Source organism: Oncorhynchus tshawytscha, linkage group LG03 (genome assembly GCF_018296145.1).
Source record: "Oncorhynchus tshawytscha isolate Ot180627B linkage group LG03, Otsh_v2.0, whole genome shotgun sequence".
In the NCBI taxonomy this organism is placed as follows: domain Eukaryota; kingdom Metazoa; phylum Chordata; class Actinopteri; order Salmoniformes; family Salmonidae; genus Oncorhynchus; species Oncorhynchus tshawytscha.
The window spans coordinates 68,141,614-68,163,042 of record NC_056431.1 but is presented as its reverse complement, the minus strand read 5'-3'; the positions used below and the strand labels follow the sequence as shown (position 1 = coordinate 68,163,042).

General features: G+C 44.2%; 2 protein-coding genes across 2 annotated transcripts in view; one reads left to right on the top strand and one right to left on the bottom strand.

The window, feature by feature from the left end:
• slc9a2 (solute carrier family 9 member 2) overlaps positions 1-19,213 on the bottom strand; it is a 32,039-nt gene extending 12,826 nt beyond the window's left edge. The window contains exons 1-6 of the mRNA XM_024410130.2: positions 18,573-19,213; positions 11,368-11,582; positions 8,795-9,043; positions 772-1,022; positions 413-630; positions 52-251 (exon numbers count right to left, since the gene is read on the bottom strand). Of these exons, the coding sequence (XP_024265898.1) occupies positions 52-251; positions 413-630; positions 772-1,022; positions 8,795-9,043; positions 11,368-11,582; positions 18,573-18,852 (1,413 nt within the window). The 5' untranslated portion in view covers positions 18,853-19,213. The remainder of the gene's footprint in view (positions 1-51; positions 252-412; positions 631-771; positions 1,023-8,794; positions 9,044-11,367; positions 11,583-18,572) is intronic.
• Positions 19,214-19,356: 143 nt separating this feature from the next.
• Positions 19,357-21,429, top strand: part of LOC112224627 (inositol polyphosphate-4-phosphatase type I A-like) — a 48,442-nt gene continuing 46,369 nt past the window's right edge. Inside the window, exon 1 of the mRNA XM_042319877.1 lies at positions 19,357-19,524. The gene's annotated coding sequence lies outside the window, so the exon portion shown is untranslated. The remainder of the gene's footprint in view (positions 19,525-21,429) is intronic.

The following is a 21,429-nucleotide window of genomic DNA, read 5'->3' as shown; positions in this document are numbered from 1 at the left end:
GATAGTACTAAACCAGGCGTCTAAATGCCTTCTGGATGACTTGTCTCCTACCTGGATGAAGACTGTGAACATGATCATACAGATGGTGGTGGTGAGAAAGAGTTTCTTGCGGCCGATGCTGTCTGGCAGGGTGAAGACCAGGGCAAAGGAGATTGCCCCTCGCAGGCCACCATAACCCAGAATAAACTGGTCCTTGAAATTGAAGGGGATGGTTCGGAAAGGGTTAATGATCTGGGTCAGCACCAGCACACCTGGGAGGAGTAGAGGTAAAGGGCGAAAGGTTAAAGGTGAGAATCAGGATTTTTCACTCCATATTCAAACTGATAAGCCTGAGTACGGCATTGCACAGATTGGCTACACACACACACACACACGCACACACACACACACACACACCCTCTCCCCCTCGTACCCAGGCCTCTCCACACTAAGGCCAACAGCAGCGTGAACATGATGTAGCCCCAGTTCCACTCGTGTTCTGTTGTTATGGTGACCACACCCAGGAAGAAGAAGATGAGGGTTTCTGAGATGGTGCCCAACATCTTGACCACATGGCGGATAGTGGTGCAGGACCGCTGGGAGACATTCTCCTCCACATAGTACTTCATGGTCAGGGCACAGGTCACAATGCTGTGGACAGACAACACAGAGTCGTCAGTGCTGTGTGTGTTTTACTGTATGCATGTGTGTTTTCATGCGTGTATACATGTATGTTTGTGTGTGTGTGTGTGTGTGTGTAGGCCCAATGTGCATGCTCATTCGTCCACTCACGCCATAATACTGGAGATGGAGAACAGCTCTGCTACCAGGTAGGCCAGATAGCTGTACATGAAGATAAAGAGGGGTTCTATCTCCCTGACGTTTGAGGTGAAACGTGTGGTGAAGGAGGCTACGAAGCCAAAGATGACACCAAAGCCCATACCCCCCAGGCCCACCACGAAGAACCTAGCCACGCCCAGAAATACATCGACCGGCTCCACCACTGGCATATCTGCTACGAAGATAAACATGTTGTACAGCACCTGCAGAGAGAGACATAGAGAGAGAAAGACATATATATATATATATACAGAGAGAGACATAGAGACAGAAACATAGTGATAGCGACAGACAGAGAGAGAGAGACAGAGAGAGAGAGAGAGAGAGAGAGAGAGACAGACAGACAGACAGACAGACAGACAGACAGACAGACAGACAGACAGACAGACAGACAGACAGACAGACAGACAGACAGACAGACAGACAGACAGACAGACAGACAGACAGACAGACAGAGACAGAGAGTGAGAGTGAGAGAGAGAGAGAGAGAGAGAGAGAGAGAGAGAGAGAAAGAGGGACCCACACAAAGAGAGGGGGAATTGGAAGTTAGACATTGCAGAACATAATTACATGTGCTCACAATCACACACACATGGAGAGAGGGGGAGAGAGGGGGGGAGTGAGAGATGGAGAAGAAGAGTCAGTCAGACATACAGAGGTCTGACCCATGCCTGAGGTCATAGGTCAGACACAAGGGTCAAAAACTCCAATGACTTTATTGTCCTGATAAAGTCATGTGTTTGAACTGCTGTGTTTACTGTGTGATATTTACACAGCACTTAGCATGACTCGTGAACAAAAGAACACAGTGGCAAGAAAGAGCCTTCAAATTTTTTTTGTGACTGTTCCAACTTCAATATTAATGATAAAGGAAACCTGGGTGGAACTTCACCCTACCGTTCTTAAATAGGAAATCATCATACAGTGCCTTTGGAAAGTATTCAGACCCCTTGACTTTTTCCACATTTTGTTAAGTTACAGGCTCATTCTAAAATGTATTGAATCTTTATTCCCCCCCAATCTACACACAACACCCCATAATGACAAAGGTTTTTATACATTTATAAAAAATATATAAAAAAATCGCCCCAGTCTGAGGTCCTGAATGCTCTGACAGAAGGTTTTCATCAAGGATCTCCCTGTACTTTGCTCCGTTCATCTTTGCCTCGATCGTGACTAGTCTCCCAGTCCCTGCCGCTGAAAAACATTACCACAGCATGATGCTGCCAACACCATGCCTCACCGTAGGGATGGTGCCAGCTTTCCTCCAGATGTGACGCTTGGCATTCAGGCCAACAAGTTCAATCTTGGTTTCATCAGACCAGATAATCTTGTTTCTCATGTTCTGACAGTCTTTAGGTGCCTTTTGGCAAACTCCAAGCGGGCTGTCATGTGCCTTTTACTGAGGACTGGCTTAAGTGTGAACATTCTACATAAAGGCCTGATTGGTGGAGTGCTGCAGAGATGGTTGTCCTTTTGGAAGGTTCTCCCATCTCCACGGAGGAACTTTGGAGCTCTGTCAGACTGACCATCGAGTTCTTGGTCGCCCCCCTGACCAAGGCCCTTCTCCCCTGATTGCTCAGTTTGGCTGGGCGGCCAGCTCTAGGAAGAGTCTTGGTGGTTCCAAACTTCCTCCATTTAAGAATGATGGAGGCCATTGTGTTCTTGGGGACCTTCAATGCTGCAGAAATGTTTTTGGTACCCTGCCCCAGATCTGTGCCTCGACACAATCCTGTCTCGGAGCTCAATTCCCTTGACCTCATGGCTTGGTTTTTGCTCTGACATGCACTGTCAACTGTGGGACCATATATAGACAGATGTGTGCCTTTCATAATAATGTCCAATCAATTGAATTTACCACAGGTGGAATCAAGTTATAGAAACATCTCAAGGATTATCAATGTAAACAGGATGCACCTGAGATCAAAGGGTCTGAATATTTATGTAAATAAGTTATTTCTGTTTTTTATTTTTAATACATTTGCAAACATTTCTAAAAACATGTTTTCACTTTTGTTATTGTAGAGTATTGTGTATAGATTGCTGAGGAAAATGTTTCATTTAATTCATTTTAGAATAAGGCTGTAACGTAACAAACAAAATGTGGAAAAAGTCAAGCGGTCTGAATACTTTCCGAAGGAACCGTATATTCTGAATAAAGATATAAACACAACATGTAAAGTGTTGGTCCCATGTCTCATGAGCTTAAATAAAAGATCACATAAATGTTCCATACGCACAAAAAGCTTATTTGTCTCAAATGTTGTGCACAAATGTGTTTACATCCCTGTTAGTGAGCATTTCTACTTTGCCAAGATAATCCATCCACCTGACAGGTGTGGCATATCAATAAGCTGATTAAACAGCATGATCATTACACAGGTGCACCTTGTGCTGGGAACAATAAAAGGCCACTCTAAAATGTTTTTTCACACAACACAATACCACAGATGTTTTGAGGGAGCATGCAATTAGCATGCTGACTGCAGGAAAGTCAACCAGAGCTGTTGCCAGAGAATTGAATGTTCATTTATCTTCTATAAGCTGCCTCCAACGTAATTTTAGAGAATTTGGCAGTATATCCAACCGGCCTCACAACCGCAGACCATGTGTAACCACGCCAGCCCAGGAACTCCACATCCGGCTTCTTCACCTGCGGGATCGTCTGAGACCAGCCACCTGGACAGCTGATGAAAATGTGGGTTTGCACAATCAAGGAATTTATGCACAGGTTGTCAGAAACCGTTTAAGGGAAGCTCATCTGCGTGTTCGTTATCCTCACCAGGATCTTGTAACCAACTTCAGTGGGCAAATGCTCACCTTCAATGTCCACTGGCATGCTGGAGAAGTGTGCTCTTCACGGATGAATCCCAGTTTCAAGTATACTGGGTAGATGGCAGACAGAGTGTACGGCGTCGTGTTGGCGAACAATTTGCTGAAGTCAATGTTGTGAACAGAGTACCTCATGGTGGCGGTGGGGTTATACTGTAGTATGGGCAAAGCATCAACTATGGACAACGAACACAACTGCATTTTATTGATGGCAATATAAATGCACAGAGATACCGTGATGAGATCTTGAGGCCTTTTGTTGTTCCATTCATCTGTCACCATCACCTCATGTTTCAGCATGATAATGCACAGCCCCATGTCACAAGGATCTGTACACAATTCCTTGAAAGTGAAAATGTCCCATTTCTTCCATGGCCTGCATACTCACCAGATATGTCACCCATTGAGCATGTTTGGGATGCTCTGGATCGACGTGCATGACAGCGTGTTCCAGTTCCAGTTCCTGCCAATATCCAGCAAATTCGCACAGCCATCGAAGAGAAGTGGGACAACCTTCCACAGGTCACGATCAACAGCTTGATCAACTCTATGTGAAGGAGATGTGTCGCGCTGCATGAGGCAAATGGTGGTCACACTAGATACCGACTGGTTTTCTGATCCACGCCCCTACCTTTTTTAAAGGTATTTGTAAACAACCGATGCATATCTGTATTCCCAATCATGTGAAATCCATAGATTAGGGCCTAATTTATTTAAATTGACTGATTTCCTTATATGAACTGTAACTCAGTAAAATCTTAGAAATTGTTGCATGTTGCGTTTGTATTCTTGTTCAGTGTACTTCAGAATCCTTCATTTCTGAGCGTTGATAGACGTTAGCCCCGTTGATCACTGAGTGTTTATAGACGTTAGACCCGATGATCAGTGAGCGTTTATCGATGCTAGTCCCGTTGATCAGTGAGCGTTTATCGATGCTAGTCCCGTTGATCAGTGAGCGTTTATCGATGCTAGTCCCGTTGATCAGTGAGCGTTTATCGATGCTAGTCCCGTTGATCCTGTAATGCCACCCTGCTGTGACCCGAATTGTGTAGACTTGCCCCCAGGACACTGAAGTTAGAATTAGCTGATCCTAGACCTGTACTCCTGGTACAGTTCTGTGTTTGTACTGAGAATGTGACAGACAGGGGAACTGATGGAGCTTTCTAAGCTCATTTGTTTACCAGCTTTCTGTTGATGTTTCTGACTGTGTTAGTTCCTTATTGAATGGTATGTTTGTAGATGTGTCTGGAATACAAGACACATATTCCAGGACTGACAGATGAATGTATGCATACACTCATTGATCTCTATTGCCTGCTTTGTGCTGGCTAATCGTGTCTGAGTGATCTGTTTAGTAATGTTGCCACTGGTCAGTAATCTAGTTATAGTGACCTAGTATCCTGGTTTGTGCCTCTCTGGTTATTTAACTATTTGTCCTGGCAGAGGCAGGTGCACTCATTAGTTTGCTGGCTAGTGACCTGGTTAGTACCCTGGTTAGTGCATTACAACCCTGGCTAGTGCCCTACTACCACACCTTGTCTCTCTCTCTCTTTCTCTCTGTGTGAACCAGCAGTACTACTCCCTCAGTAGGGGCCACACCTCATCTCTCTCTCTCTCTCTCTCTCTCTCTCTCTGTCTTTCTCTCTCCCTCTGTGTGTGAACCAGCAGTACTACTCCCTCAGTAGGGGCCACACCTCATCTCTCTCTCTCTCTCTCTCTCTCTCTCTCTCTCGCTCTCTCGCTCACTGTGTGTGTGTGTGTGTTCAGATACTGACTCCACATGCACACACACACACACACACACACACACACACACACACACACACACACACACACACACACACACACACACACACACACACACACACACACACAACACATACAAATCAAGAAACACCCTGACAGTCTTTTATATTTGGACTTCCCTGGACACCTAAGCTGCTGGAGCCAAAGAGCCAAAAAGCCAAAGAGCCAAAGAGCCTGGGATTGGATAGATACTACGGCACCACTGAAACCAGAGCTCAGTCTTTACAGAGAACACAATCACCAGAGAGGTGAAATACAGACAGAGGTTTGACTCAGTTCAACACACTGTTATATCTTGTTTCGTCTCTATTGCCATCGTTGTCCTGGCTGGAAGACTGTTCAGTGAAGGGGTACCCTAAGTCCATAGTAAGTCAATGGGGCTAACTGGCTAGCTGGCCAGCTAGCCACGAAGAATTGGTAGCTACCCACGAAACCTTGCATAACCTACGTTTTAGGTCATTTTTTCCTGTTTAACGAGCTGGTTAGCCAGATTATTACGATTCACATATCTATCTGATAATTATGAAGTAAGTATATCTTGTTTGGTCTCTATTGTTGTCATTGTCCTGCCTGGAAGAAGGGTCCATGGCTGGAAGAAGGGTCAGTGAATGAGGAGGTGCAGCGTGAGGTAATACAGTAGGGGGAGGTGCAGAGTGAGGTAATACAGTAGGGGGAGGTGCAGCGTGAGGTAATACAGTAGGGGGAGGTGCAGAGTGAGGTAATACAGTAGGGGAGGTGCAGAGTGAGGTAATACAGTAGGGGAGGTGCAGCGTGAGGTAATACAGTAGGGGAGGTGCAGAGTGAGGTAATACAGTAGGGGAGGTGCAGCGTGAGGTAATACAGTAGGGGGGTGCAGAGTGAGGTAATACAGTAGGGGGAGGTGCAGCGTGAGGTAATACAGTAGGGGAGGTGCAGAGTGAGGTAATACAGTAGGGGAGGTGCAGAGTGAGGTAATACAGTAGGGGAGGTGCAGAGTGAGGTAATACAGTAGGGGAGGTGCAGAGTGAGGTAATACAGTAGGGGAGGTGCAGAGTGAGGTAATACAGTAGGGGAGGTGCAGCGTGAGGTAATACAGTAGGGGGAGGTGCAGCGTGAGGTAATACAGTAGGGGGAGGTGCAGAGTGAGGTAATACAGTAGGGGAGGTGCAGCGTGAGGTAATACAGTAGGGGGAGGTGCAGCGTGAGGTAATACAGTAGGGGGAGGTGCAGCGTGAGGTAATACAGTAGGGGGAGGTGCAGCGTGAGGTAATACAGTAGGGGGAGAGAGTGGATCTCTAATGTGTTGTTTTATCCATTCTCCACACTCTCATCCTCACAAGAAAGTAGTCAAGAGAACATGGTCGGAGAATGCACTCAGAGCATTAGAGTGTGGAGCACGGTAGTATGCATATTGAGAAACATCCAGTGACTCAGGGGGAGCACGGTAGTGTACATATTGAGAAACATCCAGTGACTCAGGAGGAGCACGGTAGTGTACATATTGAGAAACATCCAGTGACTCAGGAGGAGCCCGGTAGTGTACATATTGAGAAACATCCAGTGACTCAGGAGGAGCCCGGTAGTGTACATATTGAGAAACATCCAGTGACTCAGGAGGAGCACGGTAGTGTACATATTGAGAAACATCCAGTGACTCAGGGGGAGCTTGGTAGTGTACATATTGAGAAGCATCCAGTGACTCAGGGGGAGCACGGTAGTGTACATATTGAGAAACATCCAGTGACTCAGGGGAGCACGGTAGTGTACATATTGAGAAACATCCAGTGACTCAGGAGGAGCCCGGTAGTGTACATGTTGAGAAACATCCAGTGACTCAGGGGAGCCCGGTAGTGTACATATTGAGAAACATCCAGTGACTCAGGAGGAGCACGGTAGTGTACATATTGAGAAACATCCAGTGACTCAGGAGGAGCCCGGTAGTGTACATATTGAGAAACATCCAGTGACTCAGGGGGAGCACGGTAGTGTACATATTGAGAAACATCCAGTGACTCAGGAGGAGCCCGGTAGTGTACATATTGAGAAACATCCAGTGACTCAGGAGGAGCCCGGTAGTATCCATATTGAGAAACATCCAGTGACTCAGGAGGAGCCCGGTATTGTACATATTGAGAAACATCCAGTGACTCAGCAGGATCACGGTAGTGTACATATTGAGAAACATCCAGTGACTCAGGAGGATCACGGTAGTGTACATATTGAGAAACATCCAGTGACTCAGGAGGAGCCCAGTAGTGTACATATTGAGAAACATCCAGTGACTCAGGGGGAGCACGGTAGTAAGCATATTGAGAAACATCCAGTGACTCAGGAGGAGCATGGTAGTGTACATATTGAGAAACATCCAGTGACTCAGGAGGAGCACGGTAGTGTACATATTGAGAAACATCCAGTGACTCAGGGGGAGCACGGTAGTGCACATATTGAGAAACATCCAGTGACTCAGGAGGAGCATGGTAGTGTACATATTGAGAAACATCCAGTGACTCAGGGGGAGCACGGTAGTGTACATATTGAGAAACATCCAGTGACTCAGGAGGAGCACGGTAGTGTACATATTGAGAAACATCCAGTGACTCAGGAGGAGCACGGTAGTGTACATATTGAGAAACATCCAGTGACTCAGGAGGAGCACGGTAGTGTACATATTGAGAAACATCCAGTGACTCAGGGGGAGCACGGCAGTGTACATATTGAGAAACATCCAGTGACTCAGGAGGAGCACGGTAGTGTACATATTGAGAAATAACCTATTATTAACACTAAGCCGGCAGTTCAGTGACTGGTCCTGATACTTCCTTCTGTCCTCTCATCCCTGTTAAGACCTAGTTTGAACAAGAACATTGTGTTGACATGGGACTGAAAGGATCAGCAGTATGGATGTTTGTTTGAGTGTTGCATGTGGTTGAAAGGACTACCGGTCTGTCAAAGCTTTGAATTACGCTGACTAAACTGTGCCACTAGCACCAGCACATTAGGAACGCTTTAAGTGTCTTGTTTCTGGTGCTTTGCTGACCTATAAAACAGCGCTCAGCCTGGGGTGTGTGATGTCATTGGCATGTTATGAGAACAATCAGTCAAAGGCACAGAACCAAAGAATGCAGTTATCCAGACAGGCTGACTTCACATGTAGCAACACGTGTGTCTTCGTAACACTCTATCTCTCTTCTGTCTGCACCTGCATGTACAGTGATTCACTCTGCCAAGCATCATGATGTACTACTGCTCACAACAGGGACACCTTGTTGAATAGGCATTTCCAGAACACAACAATGTACTCATTGGGTGCTGCACATCTGACACACACACACACACACACACACACACACACACTCACCACAGTGACAGCATCGTTGAACAGGCACTCTCCAAACACCACGATGTAGAGCTGCTCGTTGACAGAGACATCCTCGAACACGCTGAGCACGGCCACTGGGTCCACAGCTGAGATGATGGCGGCAAACAGCATGTTCTCCTGAAGGTTAATGTCCTGCACCTCAAACGCCTCGATCTGACACACTGCATACAGAGACATCCCTATCCCAATGCTGTTCCACAGGGTGCCCACCACCGCAAACCAAAGCACCTGTAGGCAGAAGATGGTATGGGAACTTCCATTGTTCAATGAGGCATAACGTGAATCATTATTTGGCAAATGGTTCACCTAACAGAATGGAATAAAGCAAGTATATTTCTGTATTGGTTGAAATGTACAGTGCCTTGCGAAAGTATTCGGCCCCCTTGAACTTTGCGACCTTTTGCCACATTTCAGGCTTCAAACATAAAGATATAAAACTGTATTTTTTTGTGAAGAATAAACAACAAGTGGGACACAATCATGAAGTGGAACGAAATTTATTGGATATTTCAAACATTTTTAACAAATCAAAAACTGAAAAATTGGGCGTGCAAAATTATTCAGCCCCTTTACTTTCAGTGCAGCAAACTCTCTCCAGAAGTTCAGTGAGGATCTCTGAATGATCCAATGTTGACCTAAATGACTAATGATGATAAATACAATCCACCTGTGTGTAATCAAGTCTCCGTATAAATGCACCTGCACTGTGATAGTCTCAGAGGTCCGTTAAAAGCGCAGAGAGCATCATGAAGAACAAGGAACACACCAGGCAGGTCCGAGATACTGTTGTGAAGAAGTTTAAAGCCGGATTTGGATACAAAAAGATTTCCCAAGCTTTAAACATCCCAAGGAGCACTGTGCAAGCGATAATATTGAAATGGAAGGAGTATCAGACCACTGCAAATCTACCAAGACCTGGCCGTCCCTCTAAACTTTCAGCTCATACAAGGAGAAGACTGATCAGAGATGCAGCCAAGAGGCCCATGATCACTCTGGATGAACTGCAGAGATCTACAGCTGAGGTGGGAGACTCTGTCCATAGGACAACAATCAGTCGTATATTGCACAAATCTGGCCTTTATGGAAGAGTGGCAAGAAGAAAGCCATTTCTTAAAGATATCCATAAAAAGTGTTGTTTAAAGTTTGCCACAAGCCACCTGGGAGACACGCCAAACATGTGGAAGAAGGTGCTCTGGTCAGATGAAACCAAAATTGAACTTTTTGGCAACAATGCAAAACGTTATGTTTGGCGTAAAAGCAACACAGCTCATCACCCTGAACACACCATCCCCACTGTCAAACATGGTGGTGGCAGCATCATGGTTTGGGCCTGCTTTTCTTCAGCAGGGACAGGGAAGATGGTTAAAATTGATGGGAAGATGGATGGAGCCAAATACAGGACCATTCTGGAAGAAAACCTAATGGAGTCTGCAAAAGACCTGAGACTGGGACGGAGATTTGTCTTCCAACAAGACAATGATCCAAAACATAAAGCAAAATCTACAATGGAATGGTTCAAAAATAAACATATCCAGGTGTTAGAATGGCCAAGTCAAAGAAAGACCTGAATCCAATCGAGAATCTGTGGAAAGAACTGAAAACTGCTGTTCACAAATGCTCTCCATCCAACCTCACTGAGCTCGAGCTGTTTTGCAAGGAGGAATGGGAAAAAATTTCAGTCTCTCGATGTGCAAAACTGATAGAGACATACCCCAAGCGACTTACAGCTGTAATCACAGCAAAAGGTGGCGCTACAAAGTATTAACTTAAGGGGGCTGAATAATTTTGCACGCCCAATTTTTCAGTTTTTGATTTGTTAAAAAAGTTTGAAATATCCAATAAATGTTGTTCCACTTCATGATTGTGTCCCACTTGTTGTTGATTCTTCACAAAAAAATACAGTTTTATATCTTTATGTTTGAAGCCTGAAATGTGGCAAAAGGTCGCAAAGTTCAAGGGGGCCGAATACTTTCGCAAGGCACTGTACACTAATTCTTAGAGTCAGTTTTCCCAGACACAGATGAAACCTATTCCAGGAATAAAAAGCACTAGAGCCCTTTCTTTATTTTTTATTTTTTTATTTTACCCCCTTTTCTCCCCAATTTCGTTGTATCCAATTGTTAGTAGTTCCTATCTTGTCTCATCGCTACAACTCCCGTACGGGCTCGGGAGAGCCGAAGGTCGAAAGCCATGCGTCCTCCGAAACACAACCCAACCAAGCCGCACTGCTTCTTAACACAGAGTGCATCCAACCCAACCAAGCCGCCCTGCTTCTTAACACAGAGTGCATCCAACCCGGAAGCCAGCCGCACCAATGTGTCGGAGGAAACACTGAGAACCTGGCGACCTGGTTAGCGTGCACAGCGCCCGGCCCGCCACAGGAGTCGCTAGTGCGCGATGAGACAAGGATATCCCTACCGGCCAAACCCTTCCTAACCCGGATGACGCTAGGCCAATTGCGCGTCGCCCCATGGACCTCCAGAGGTCAGTGTCAGAGAAACCGTCCCCTTGAGTCCCTCCAGAGACCATAATTAATATTGGTATTAGCGCACCGTTCCCATGTTCTCGAAGAACGGTCGCGTGGGCATAAAGTATCCAGACTCCAGTACGATGGGAGGCAGCATGAAGAGGAAGAAGACATTGTAGCTGAGCACAGCAGGGGGCTCCTCGTGGACAGAGTGCATGATGGCCCCTACGATCAGCCCAATACTGATCAGGAGACATGACTCTGGGACCCAGAAAGTAATCTTGTGGTACACATGGAAACCTGTGAGAGAAAGAGGTTGAAGGTCAGATACTGTACATGACAGATACACTATATATACAAACGTATGGGGACCCCCCTTCAAATGAATGGATTCGGCTATTTCAGCAACATCCGTTGCTGACAGGTGTATAAAATCGAGCACACAGCCATGCAATCTCCATAGACAAACACTGGTGGTAGAATGGCTTTACTGAAGAGATCAGTGACATTCAACGTGGCACCGTCATAGGATGCCACCTTTCCAACAAGTCAGTTCGTAAAATTTCTGTCCTGCTAGAGCTGTCCCTGTCAACGGTAAGTGCTGTTATTGTAAAGTGGAAACGTCTAGGAGCAACAGTGGCTCAGCCGTTTGGGCTAGGACCCTTAGTTCCAGTGAAGGGAATTCTTAACATTACAGCATACAGTGCCATTCTGGACGATTCTGTGCTTCCAACTTTGGGGCAACAGTTTGGGGAAGGCCCTTTGCTGTTTCAGCATAACAATGCCCCCGTCCACAAAGCGAGGACCATACAGAAATGGTTTGTCGACATCGGTGTGGAAGAACTTGACTCGCCTGCACAGAGCCCTGACCTCAACCCCATCGAACACCTTTGGGATGAATTGGATTGCTGACTGCGATCCAGGACTAATGCCAGGACTAAGGACTTTCCCCCTCAAATGGTTAAGGTTATGATAGATATATGAACCCTAGATCTGTGTCAAAGGGCAACTTCTACTACTGCCAATATGGTTTTCATTCCCATCAGCAAGGGTGATGTGTACCTATTATTATGAAAATGCCTCGGCTGCTGGAACTTGAGTCATTTCCATGACCCCACTCTGGGTTGTTACAAGCAGTGTGGCACTGTTCAGCACCACCATCATTACTCACTGCACCAGGGAAAGTAGGCCTAATTGTGGACATACTATCAACAAAGTATCTGTTGATAAGCAACTGTTCACCAAGGTTACGGTTAGGGTTAGCTTTAGAATAAGACTTAGGGTAAGGGTTAAGGTTTAGGGTTAGGGTTAAGTCTAGTGTTAGAATAAGGGTTAAGGTTAGGGCTAGAGCTATGGTTAATAGATAGTTAGTTGAAATGTTACTGACAGTCTATAGAGCATCTACAGATGGACTATGCACATTAAGTGTTACTGTAATTGTTGTTGGCAACGACAAAGTTTAAGTAAAAAGTGTATGAATGTGAATACATTTTGATATGTTAGAATGAACGTGAACAACTATAGGCTTTCTCCTGGCTAGTAGCTATTTAGTTAGCTTTATATTTACAGTTGAGTTATTTTTTTAGCTGTGTCAGGTTTTATCTAACTAGCTAAAGCTGGGTAGTTCTGGCTGTGTGAAAAACTGATAGTGAATGCTTTGAAACCATGAATACTTGCTTGCTAGTACAGAATTACTTGCAGAATCACTTCCCAGGGGAAGATCTTAATTTCATACTCCTTGCATACTCTCTCTTCGTAGCCTTCTCAAAACCCATTGGAGGAGGTCAGAGGGCAGGGATTTCTGGCTTTCTCATCCAATGGGTTTTGAGAAGGAGATGAGGAGAGAAGACACTTAGAGTATGAAATGAGGATCTTCCATTAGTCTTCATCATGGATGTACCACTAGTCAAGCTTTTCATACCGCATCCCCCAGCATCCGCCCGCACCGCTCCCACCCATCACTGCAAGAACTGGTCCCAAACCCACCCTCAGTCCCGCAATGTTATTGTAGGTGTATGTGACACAGCTCACTTGCCAGCCATGGTCCCAGCAATATCAAAATGCACAAAAATAAACATAGAAATAGGTAGCATTCCCAGAAATTCTCACATGGCCCATTATATTAAGCTATCAGTATTACCTGCTATATCAGCCAATAGTCTAGACGTAGTTTGAAGAGAGCAGACACTCTCGAGCTCCCTTTTAGAAGGATGATTTTCAGACAGAGACAAATAAATATGTAATCAATCTATTTAGTAAATAAAAAGGTGCAATGCTCGTTCACCATGGTAGCATATGCGCGCGTTGGGCCTTTTCCTTTTCAATGATGAATAAATATCAATATTTATTTACAGACACTGTAGTAAACTATAATCTATTCATATTTAAGTTAATTTCCTTGGAAAGATAACTGCCACGTGATTCTCCGCCCATGCATAGGCAGCCTACCCTATTTCATTCAGACCACACACATACTAGGCACACTTGATCTCACACCCTCAACTAAGAGAGGAGAGGTAGTCTACTGAACATGAAGCAGCTAATTCTGAGTGTGTGAATAATGATACAAAGTGGTACATTTAATAACAACAGGTAGGCTAGGCTAACGCATACAAAGCTAACAGAGACAAAGTGCATCATACCGGCACCATAAGACCGCACTCATCCAACTCTATAAGGCCATAAGCAAACAAGAAAATGCTCACCCAGAAGCGGCCCTCCTAGTGGTCGGGGACTTTAATGCAGGCGAACTTAAATAAGTTTAACCAAAGTTTAACCAGCATGTCACATGTGAGGGAAAAAAACTCTAGACAACCTTCACTCAATACACAGAGATGCATACAAAGCTCTCCACCGCCCTCCATTTGGCAAATCTGACCATAATTCTATCCTCCTCATTCCTGCTTACAAGCAAAAACTAAAGCAGGAAGTACCAGTGAATCGTTCAATACGGAAGTGGTCAGATGACACCAATGCTACGCTACAGAACTGTATTGCTAGCACAGACTGGACTATGTTCCGGGATTCATTCAACGGCATTGAGGAGTATACCACCTCAGTCATTGGCTTTATCAATAAGTGCATCGACGACGTCGTCCCCACAGTGACTGTACGTACATATCCCAACCAGAAGCCATGGATTACAGGCAACATCCGCATTGAGCTAAAAGTTAGAGCTGACGCTCTAAGAGTGGGACACTAATCCAAACACCTATGAGAAATCCCGCTATGCCCTCAGACGAACCATCAAACATGGAAAGCGTCAATACAGGATTAAGACTGAATCCGACTACACCGGCTCTGATGCTCGTCGGATGTGGCAGGGCTTGAAAACTATCATGGAATACAAAGAGAAACCCACACGCAAGTTGCCAAGTGACAGACAAGCTAAATGCCTTTTATGCTCGCTTCGAGGCAAGTAACACTGAAGCATGCACAAGAGCACCTGCTGTTCTGGATGACTGTGTGATAACGCTCTCAGTAGCCGATGTGAGCAAGACCTTTAAACAGGTCAACATTCACAAAGCCGTGGGGCCAGATGATTACCAGGACGTGTACTCAAAGCATGCGTCTTCCCTGACATTTTCAATCTCTCCCTGACTGAGTCTGTACTACCTACATATTACAAGCAGACTACCATAGTCCCTGTGCCCAAGGAAGCGAAGGTAACCTGCCTAAATGATTACCGCCCCGTAGCACTCACGTCAGTAGCCATGAAGTGCTTTAAAAGGCTGGTCATGGCTGACATCAACAGCATCCTCCCAGATACCCTAGACCCACTCCAATTTGAATACCGCCCCAACAGATCCACAGATGACGCAATCTCAATAGCACTCCACACTGCCCTTTCCCACTTGGACAAAATGAACACCTATGTGAGAATGCTGTTCATTGACTACAGCTCAGTGTTCAACACCGTCGTGCCCATGAAGCTCATCACTAAGCTAAGGACCCTGGGACTAAGCACCTCCCTCTGCAACTGGATCCTGGACTTCCTGACTGGCCGCCCCCAGGTGATAAGGGTAGGCAACAACACGTCTGCCAGACTGATCCTCAACAACGTGGACCCTCAGGGGTGTGTACTTAGTCCCCTCCTGTACTCCCTGTTCACCCACGACTGCGTGGACAAACACGACTCCAACACCATCATTAAGTTTGCTGACGACACAACAGTGGTAGGCCTGACCACCAACAACGATGAGACGGCCTATAGGGAGGTGCTCAGAGAACTGGCAGTGTGGTGCCAGGACAACAACCTCTCCCTAAATGTGAGCAAGACAAAGTAGCTGATCGTGGATTACAGGAAAAGGCGGACCGAACAGGCCCCCATTAACATCAACGGGGCTGTAGTGGAGCGGGTCGAGAGTTTCAAGTTCCTTTATGTCCACATCACCAACGGTCTATTATGGTCCAAACACACCAAGACAGTTGTGAAGAGAGCACAACAAAACCAATTCCCCCTCAGGAGACAGAAAAGATTTGGCATGGGTCCCCAGATCCTCAAAAAGTTCTTCAGCTGCACCATCGAGAGTATCCTGACCGGTTGCATCACCCACTGATATGGCAACTGTTTGGCATCTGACCGTAAGGCACTACAGAGGATAGTGCATACGGGACCAGTACATCACTGAGGCAAAGCTTCCTGACATCCAGAATCTATATAATAGGCAGTGTCAAAGGAAAGCCCATAAAATTGTCAGAGACTCCAGTCACCCAAGTCACAGACTGTTTTCTCTGCTTCCGCACGGCAAGCGGTACCAGAGCGCCAAGTATAGGACCAAAAGGCTCCTTAACAGCTTCTACCCCCAAGCAATAAGGCTGCTGAACAGCTAATCAAATGGCCACCGGACTATTACATTGACCCCCCATTTGTTTTGTACACTGCTGCTACTCACAGTTTATTATCACTTCACTCCTACCTACATGTACAAATGACCTCTAACCTGTACCCCCACACACTGACTCTGTACCAGTACCCCCGTATATAGCCTCGTTATTGTTATGTTATTGTGTTACTTTTTATTATTTTTTACTTTAGTTTATTTTGTAAATATTTTTTTTATTCAAAAAACTCTTTTTGAACTGCACTGTTGGTTTAGGGCTTGTAAGTAAGCACTTGTTGTTTTCAGCACATGTGACAAATAAAGTTTGATTTGATTTGATTTCTGTATTTTGAAAGTTATACAGTGGGGAGAACAAGTATTTGATACACTGCTGATTTTGCAGGTTTTCCTACTTACAAAGCATGTAGAGGTCTGTATTTTTTTATCATAGGTACACTTCAACTGTGAGATATGGAATCTAAAACAAAAATCCAGAAAATCACATTGTATGATTTTTAAGTAATTAATTTGCATTTTATTGCATGCCATAAGTATTTGATCACTTACCAACTAGTAAGAATTCCGGCTCTCACGGACATGTTAGCAAGATCTCACCTTGTGGGGCATCAATGATCATGAGGAAGGTGATGGATCAGCCCAGAACTATACAGCTGGACCTGGTCAATGACCTGAATAGAGCTGGGACCACAGTCTCAAAGAAAACCATTAGTAACACACTACGCCGTCATGGATTAAAATCCTGCAGCGCACGCAAGGTCCCCATGCTCAAGCCAGCGCATGTCCAGGCCCGTCTGAAGTTTGCCAATGACCATCTGGATGATCCAGAGGAGGAATGGGAGAAGGTCATGTGGTCTGATGAGACAAAAATATAGCTTTTTGGTCTAAAATCCACTCGCCGTGTTTGGAGGAAGAAGAAGGATGAGTACAACCCCAAGACACCATCCCAACTGTGAAGCATGGAGGTGGAAACATCATTCTTTGGCAATGCTTTTCTGCAAAGGGGACAGGACGACTGCACCGTATTGAGGGGAGGATGGGTGGGGCCATGTATCGCCAGATCTTGGCCAACAACCTCCGTCCCTCAGTAAGAGCATTGAATATGGGTCGTGGCTGGGTCTTCCAGCATGACAACGACCCGAAACACACAGCCAGGGCAACTAAGGAGTGGCTCCGTAAGAAGCATCTCAAGGTCCTGGAGTGGCCTCGCCAGTCTCCAGACCTGAACCCAATAGAAAATCTTTGGAGGGAGCTGAAAGTCCGTATTGCCCAGCGACAGCCCCGAAACCTGAAGGATCTGGAGAAGGTCTGTATGGAGGAGTGGGCCAAAATCCCTGCTGCAGTGTGTGCAAACCTGGTCAAGAACTACAGGAAATGTATGATCTCTGTAATTGCAAACGAAGGTTTCTGTACCAAATATTAAGTTCTGCTTTTCTGATGTTTCACATACTTATGGCATGCAATAAAATGCAAATGAATTACTTAAAAATCATACAATGTGTTTTTCTGGATTTTTGTTTTAGATTCTGTCTCTCACAGTTGAAGTGTACCTATAATACAAAATTACAGACCTCTACATGCTTTGTAAGTAGGAAAACCTGAAAAATCGGCAGTGTATCAAATACTTGTTCTCCCCACTGTATATCATGAAAACTTCATCGCTGACATGCAAAACATTTTGGCAATATGTCAACAATGGACTAATGAAACAAATACCAAAAGATAGCTTCGGGGTGGAACTGTACTTGAAGTCTAGTGGGTCTGTTGCATGTGTTAACTTCATGCAAGGAAGAGGCACCCATGATAATATATTTCTGCATTATTGTGTAGTGGAGGTTGATTCATTTCCGTTAGACCTTTCATGTCTACCTTTGTTTTTGTATTAAAATATTTTTAAACTGTGTATGTTGCTGGTTATTATCGCAGTATAATAACTATTATACATTGAAAATATTATGTTAAGGCTCAACCCATACAGTATGTAGAGCAGCAGTAGTAACAACCTGACATGGGGGAACTGAGAAAAATACTAGTAAATGAATCATACAGTAAGCAGAGAAAGAGTACAAAATGGATGTTTAATCCAATATATATATATAACAGTCACACTGGTATTCCATCCAGTATGAAAGGCTATGGCCCCAAGACTGATTGGACTGTACCAGTGTAAGTGCCCCTCTGCAAGGTCCCCATTAGCCCTGTAAAATGTGTCCAATTGTAAGTTAATAATTGTCTGTATCCTTTTCTCAAAATTCACTAGAAAAAACATGGGATCTGCATGCCAGCCGACCCCCCTAATGTCTGAGTCAACCCTACAGTATGCCCTTGCCCATCAGGAATGTCACACCTTACCACGAAACTGAGGTGACTTGAAGATTGAACGGGCAAATACCTTACCTCGTATTATTTCTCACTGAGTTGTTTGTCCATGGTTGTTTACTTTGCTTACCAATCTTGGCGAATGACGCGAGCAGCACCCAAAGCGTGACCTCAAACGGCACCTGTATACGGGCATAATCCATTGTGAAGACCGGGAGATTTGAGTTCTCCGCGTCGGGAAACGCTTGTGGACCCCCCGCTGGCTTGACAGGGGGAAGGACGGTCACGGAACCAGGGGGTTTGGGTGGAATCTCCGTGTATGATCCACATGGTAGACTAAGGATAACCAATCCGATGGTTAAAAAGTTAACTGCCAGTTTCATCTGGCTAAGTCCTCCCATAGTACTCATAAAACCAATATATTTAAAACCTGCTTGATTGAGAATTGATAAGCAGCTTTGAGCTATAAGAAGTCTACAGAAGTCGGGTGGGTGGCTGAGCCCCTCACGCACGCACTCACTCCATCCAAGGCTACGGAGTCAAAAGCCCGAGAACAGCGGTGGCACTTCATGAACTCCAAACTTCACCAAATGCCATTATTTATTATAAAGTCAAGAGTGCAATCCACAATAAAACAATGATACAATATACTATACTGCTATGCTTAAAATCAACAATGTAGGATAGAACACATTCCAGTTTGCCAAACAAAGTGTTTCTCCCAAACGGACTGTTTTTGGTGATGACAGCCCTTGACTACTACCTATCTGCTACCTGCACCTGTGGCGCGTGAACGCACATTCCGATAGGGGCTGGGCGCGGCCCGGAACAGTTCTGATTGGAGGAGCCCTCAGGAAAATTACAAAAGACCGCCTGATTGTCTTTCGGTCACTGAAGTTTCGGTAGGCCTATAGGCTATTCAATGGGCACTTTCCTTTTCCTCATAGTTTCGGGACCTGGGTTTCAAGTTTCAACTGTACAGCTGCTAAACAAAGGAATGGAACAATATAAACCAAATGAAAAAAAGCTCCAAGAGGGCCTCACAACCTCAGCTGTAGCCTGGAGTGGAAGGACTTAACTGGGTATGCCCTTTTCAGGCTGATATTCATATTGGCCACATTAAGCTCTTGTTAGCCTACAAATCATTGTTTTGATTTGATAATAGCACTTACAGCTTTCCAAACAAAAAATGTAGACATTTATTGTCTGTTCACATATATTTTAAGGATATTTATACAGACATTTTTATAAAACCTGTGTAAACTGTATTTATAATTATATGGCAATATTTTAGATTGACAATAATTAGCTATTTAATAATTAGCTACAATAATAATAATAGGACCATTTTCACCCCATTTTGGAACTTTGGGGGTTTATGACATAGTCCCTCTAGTAATTTAATGGTCACCCTGTCATAAGCCATGTCAAAAATGTTTAGAATTGCAGGAGATTAGCTGTAAAACTGCACATTTTACTCACTGCCTCATGGCAAAATGTGTAGAATTGCAATGCATTTTCTTTAAAAATACAACATTTTCTCAGCTTCATGGCAAAATGTGTAGAATAGCATGAGATTAGCTATAAGCAGTGGAGGAAAAAGCACCCAATTGTGATACTTGAGTAAAAGTATAGATACCTTAATACAAAGTTACTCAAGCAAAAGTGAAAGTCACCCAGTAAAATACTACTTGGGTAAAAGTCTAAAACTAGTTGGTTTTAAATATACTTAAATATAAAAAGTAAATGTAATTGCTAAAATATACTTAAGTATCAAAGTAAAAGTATACATTATTTTTAAAAATCCTAATATTAAGCAAAGCAGACAGCCACATTTTCTTGTTTTTAAGGATAGCCAGGGGCTCTCTCCAACACTCAGACATTATTTACAAAATATGTATTTGTGTTCAGTGAGTCTGCAAGGCCAGAAGCAGTAGGGATGACCAGGTATTATCTTGATAAGTGTGTGAATTTGATAATTTTACTGTCCTGCTAAGTGTTCAAAATGTAACAAGTGCTTTTGATTGCCAGGGAAAATGTATGGAGTAAAATGTACAGAATTTTCTTTAGTGTAGTGAAATGTAGTGAAATAAAAGTTGACAAAAATATAGATAGTAAATTAATGTACAGATACCCCCAACAACTTCTTAAGTAGTACTTTAAAGTATTTTTACTTTAGTACTTTACATCACTGGCTATAGACTGCAAGTGTTTTTCTTTGTGTAGAATGTGTAGAATTCTGTGGGCTTTCTCAGATCTTGCAGGGGTCGCGGTATGCCACTGCTACAAATGGGGGACAAGTGGGTAAAAATGTAAATCCGTGCATCTTTGTAGGACTGCGCATTGCCTGTGATAGAATAGCAATACCCAACATACACCACAAGATGGCAGTAGAATTGCAGATGTCATCTAGTGGGCAAAACACTAGTGATGCCCAGAAAGAGAAAACATCCCCGTCCCCCAGAAGTTTAATATTTGTCAATCATCAAATGTTGCCTGGAAAACAATAAAATTGCTACAAACGAATAAGCAACATATTTTTCATTTAATCTCATTTAGGCCTGTAGTAAATGTGGAATTTCCATCCAACCATTTCATGTAGTTTAATTACTTAACGCATGAAAAGTCTGATGGAAACAGGAAATGCCGGTTCAATTGTATGAATGCCAACAGGCAATTTGTTTATTCGACATGAGAGAAATGGCGGTGGAAACGCATTTAAGCGCAAATATTGATATAATAACCATCATATCGAAGTACATTTGGAGTCATTCGATGATATGCTGTGTGGTCATCACACTATGACTTGGGAAAGCATGCAGTTTATTAAGCTACAGATGAAATAAATGATGATGAACTTCAGAGATGGTGAATGTGGAAGGTGGTGCTCCTTTCCAATGAATATCGAGGGTATTTTTCTGGTGACATGATGATCGATGCTTGGCTGCCGTTTGACAAATACAAATAATATTGCTCTTATCCATAAT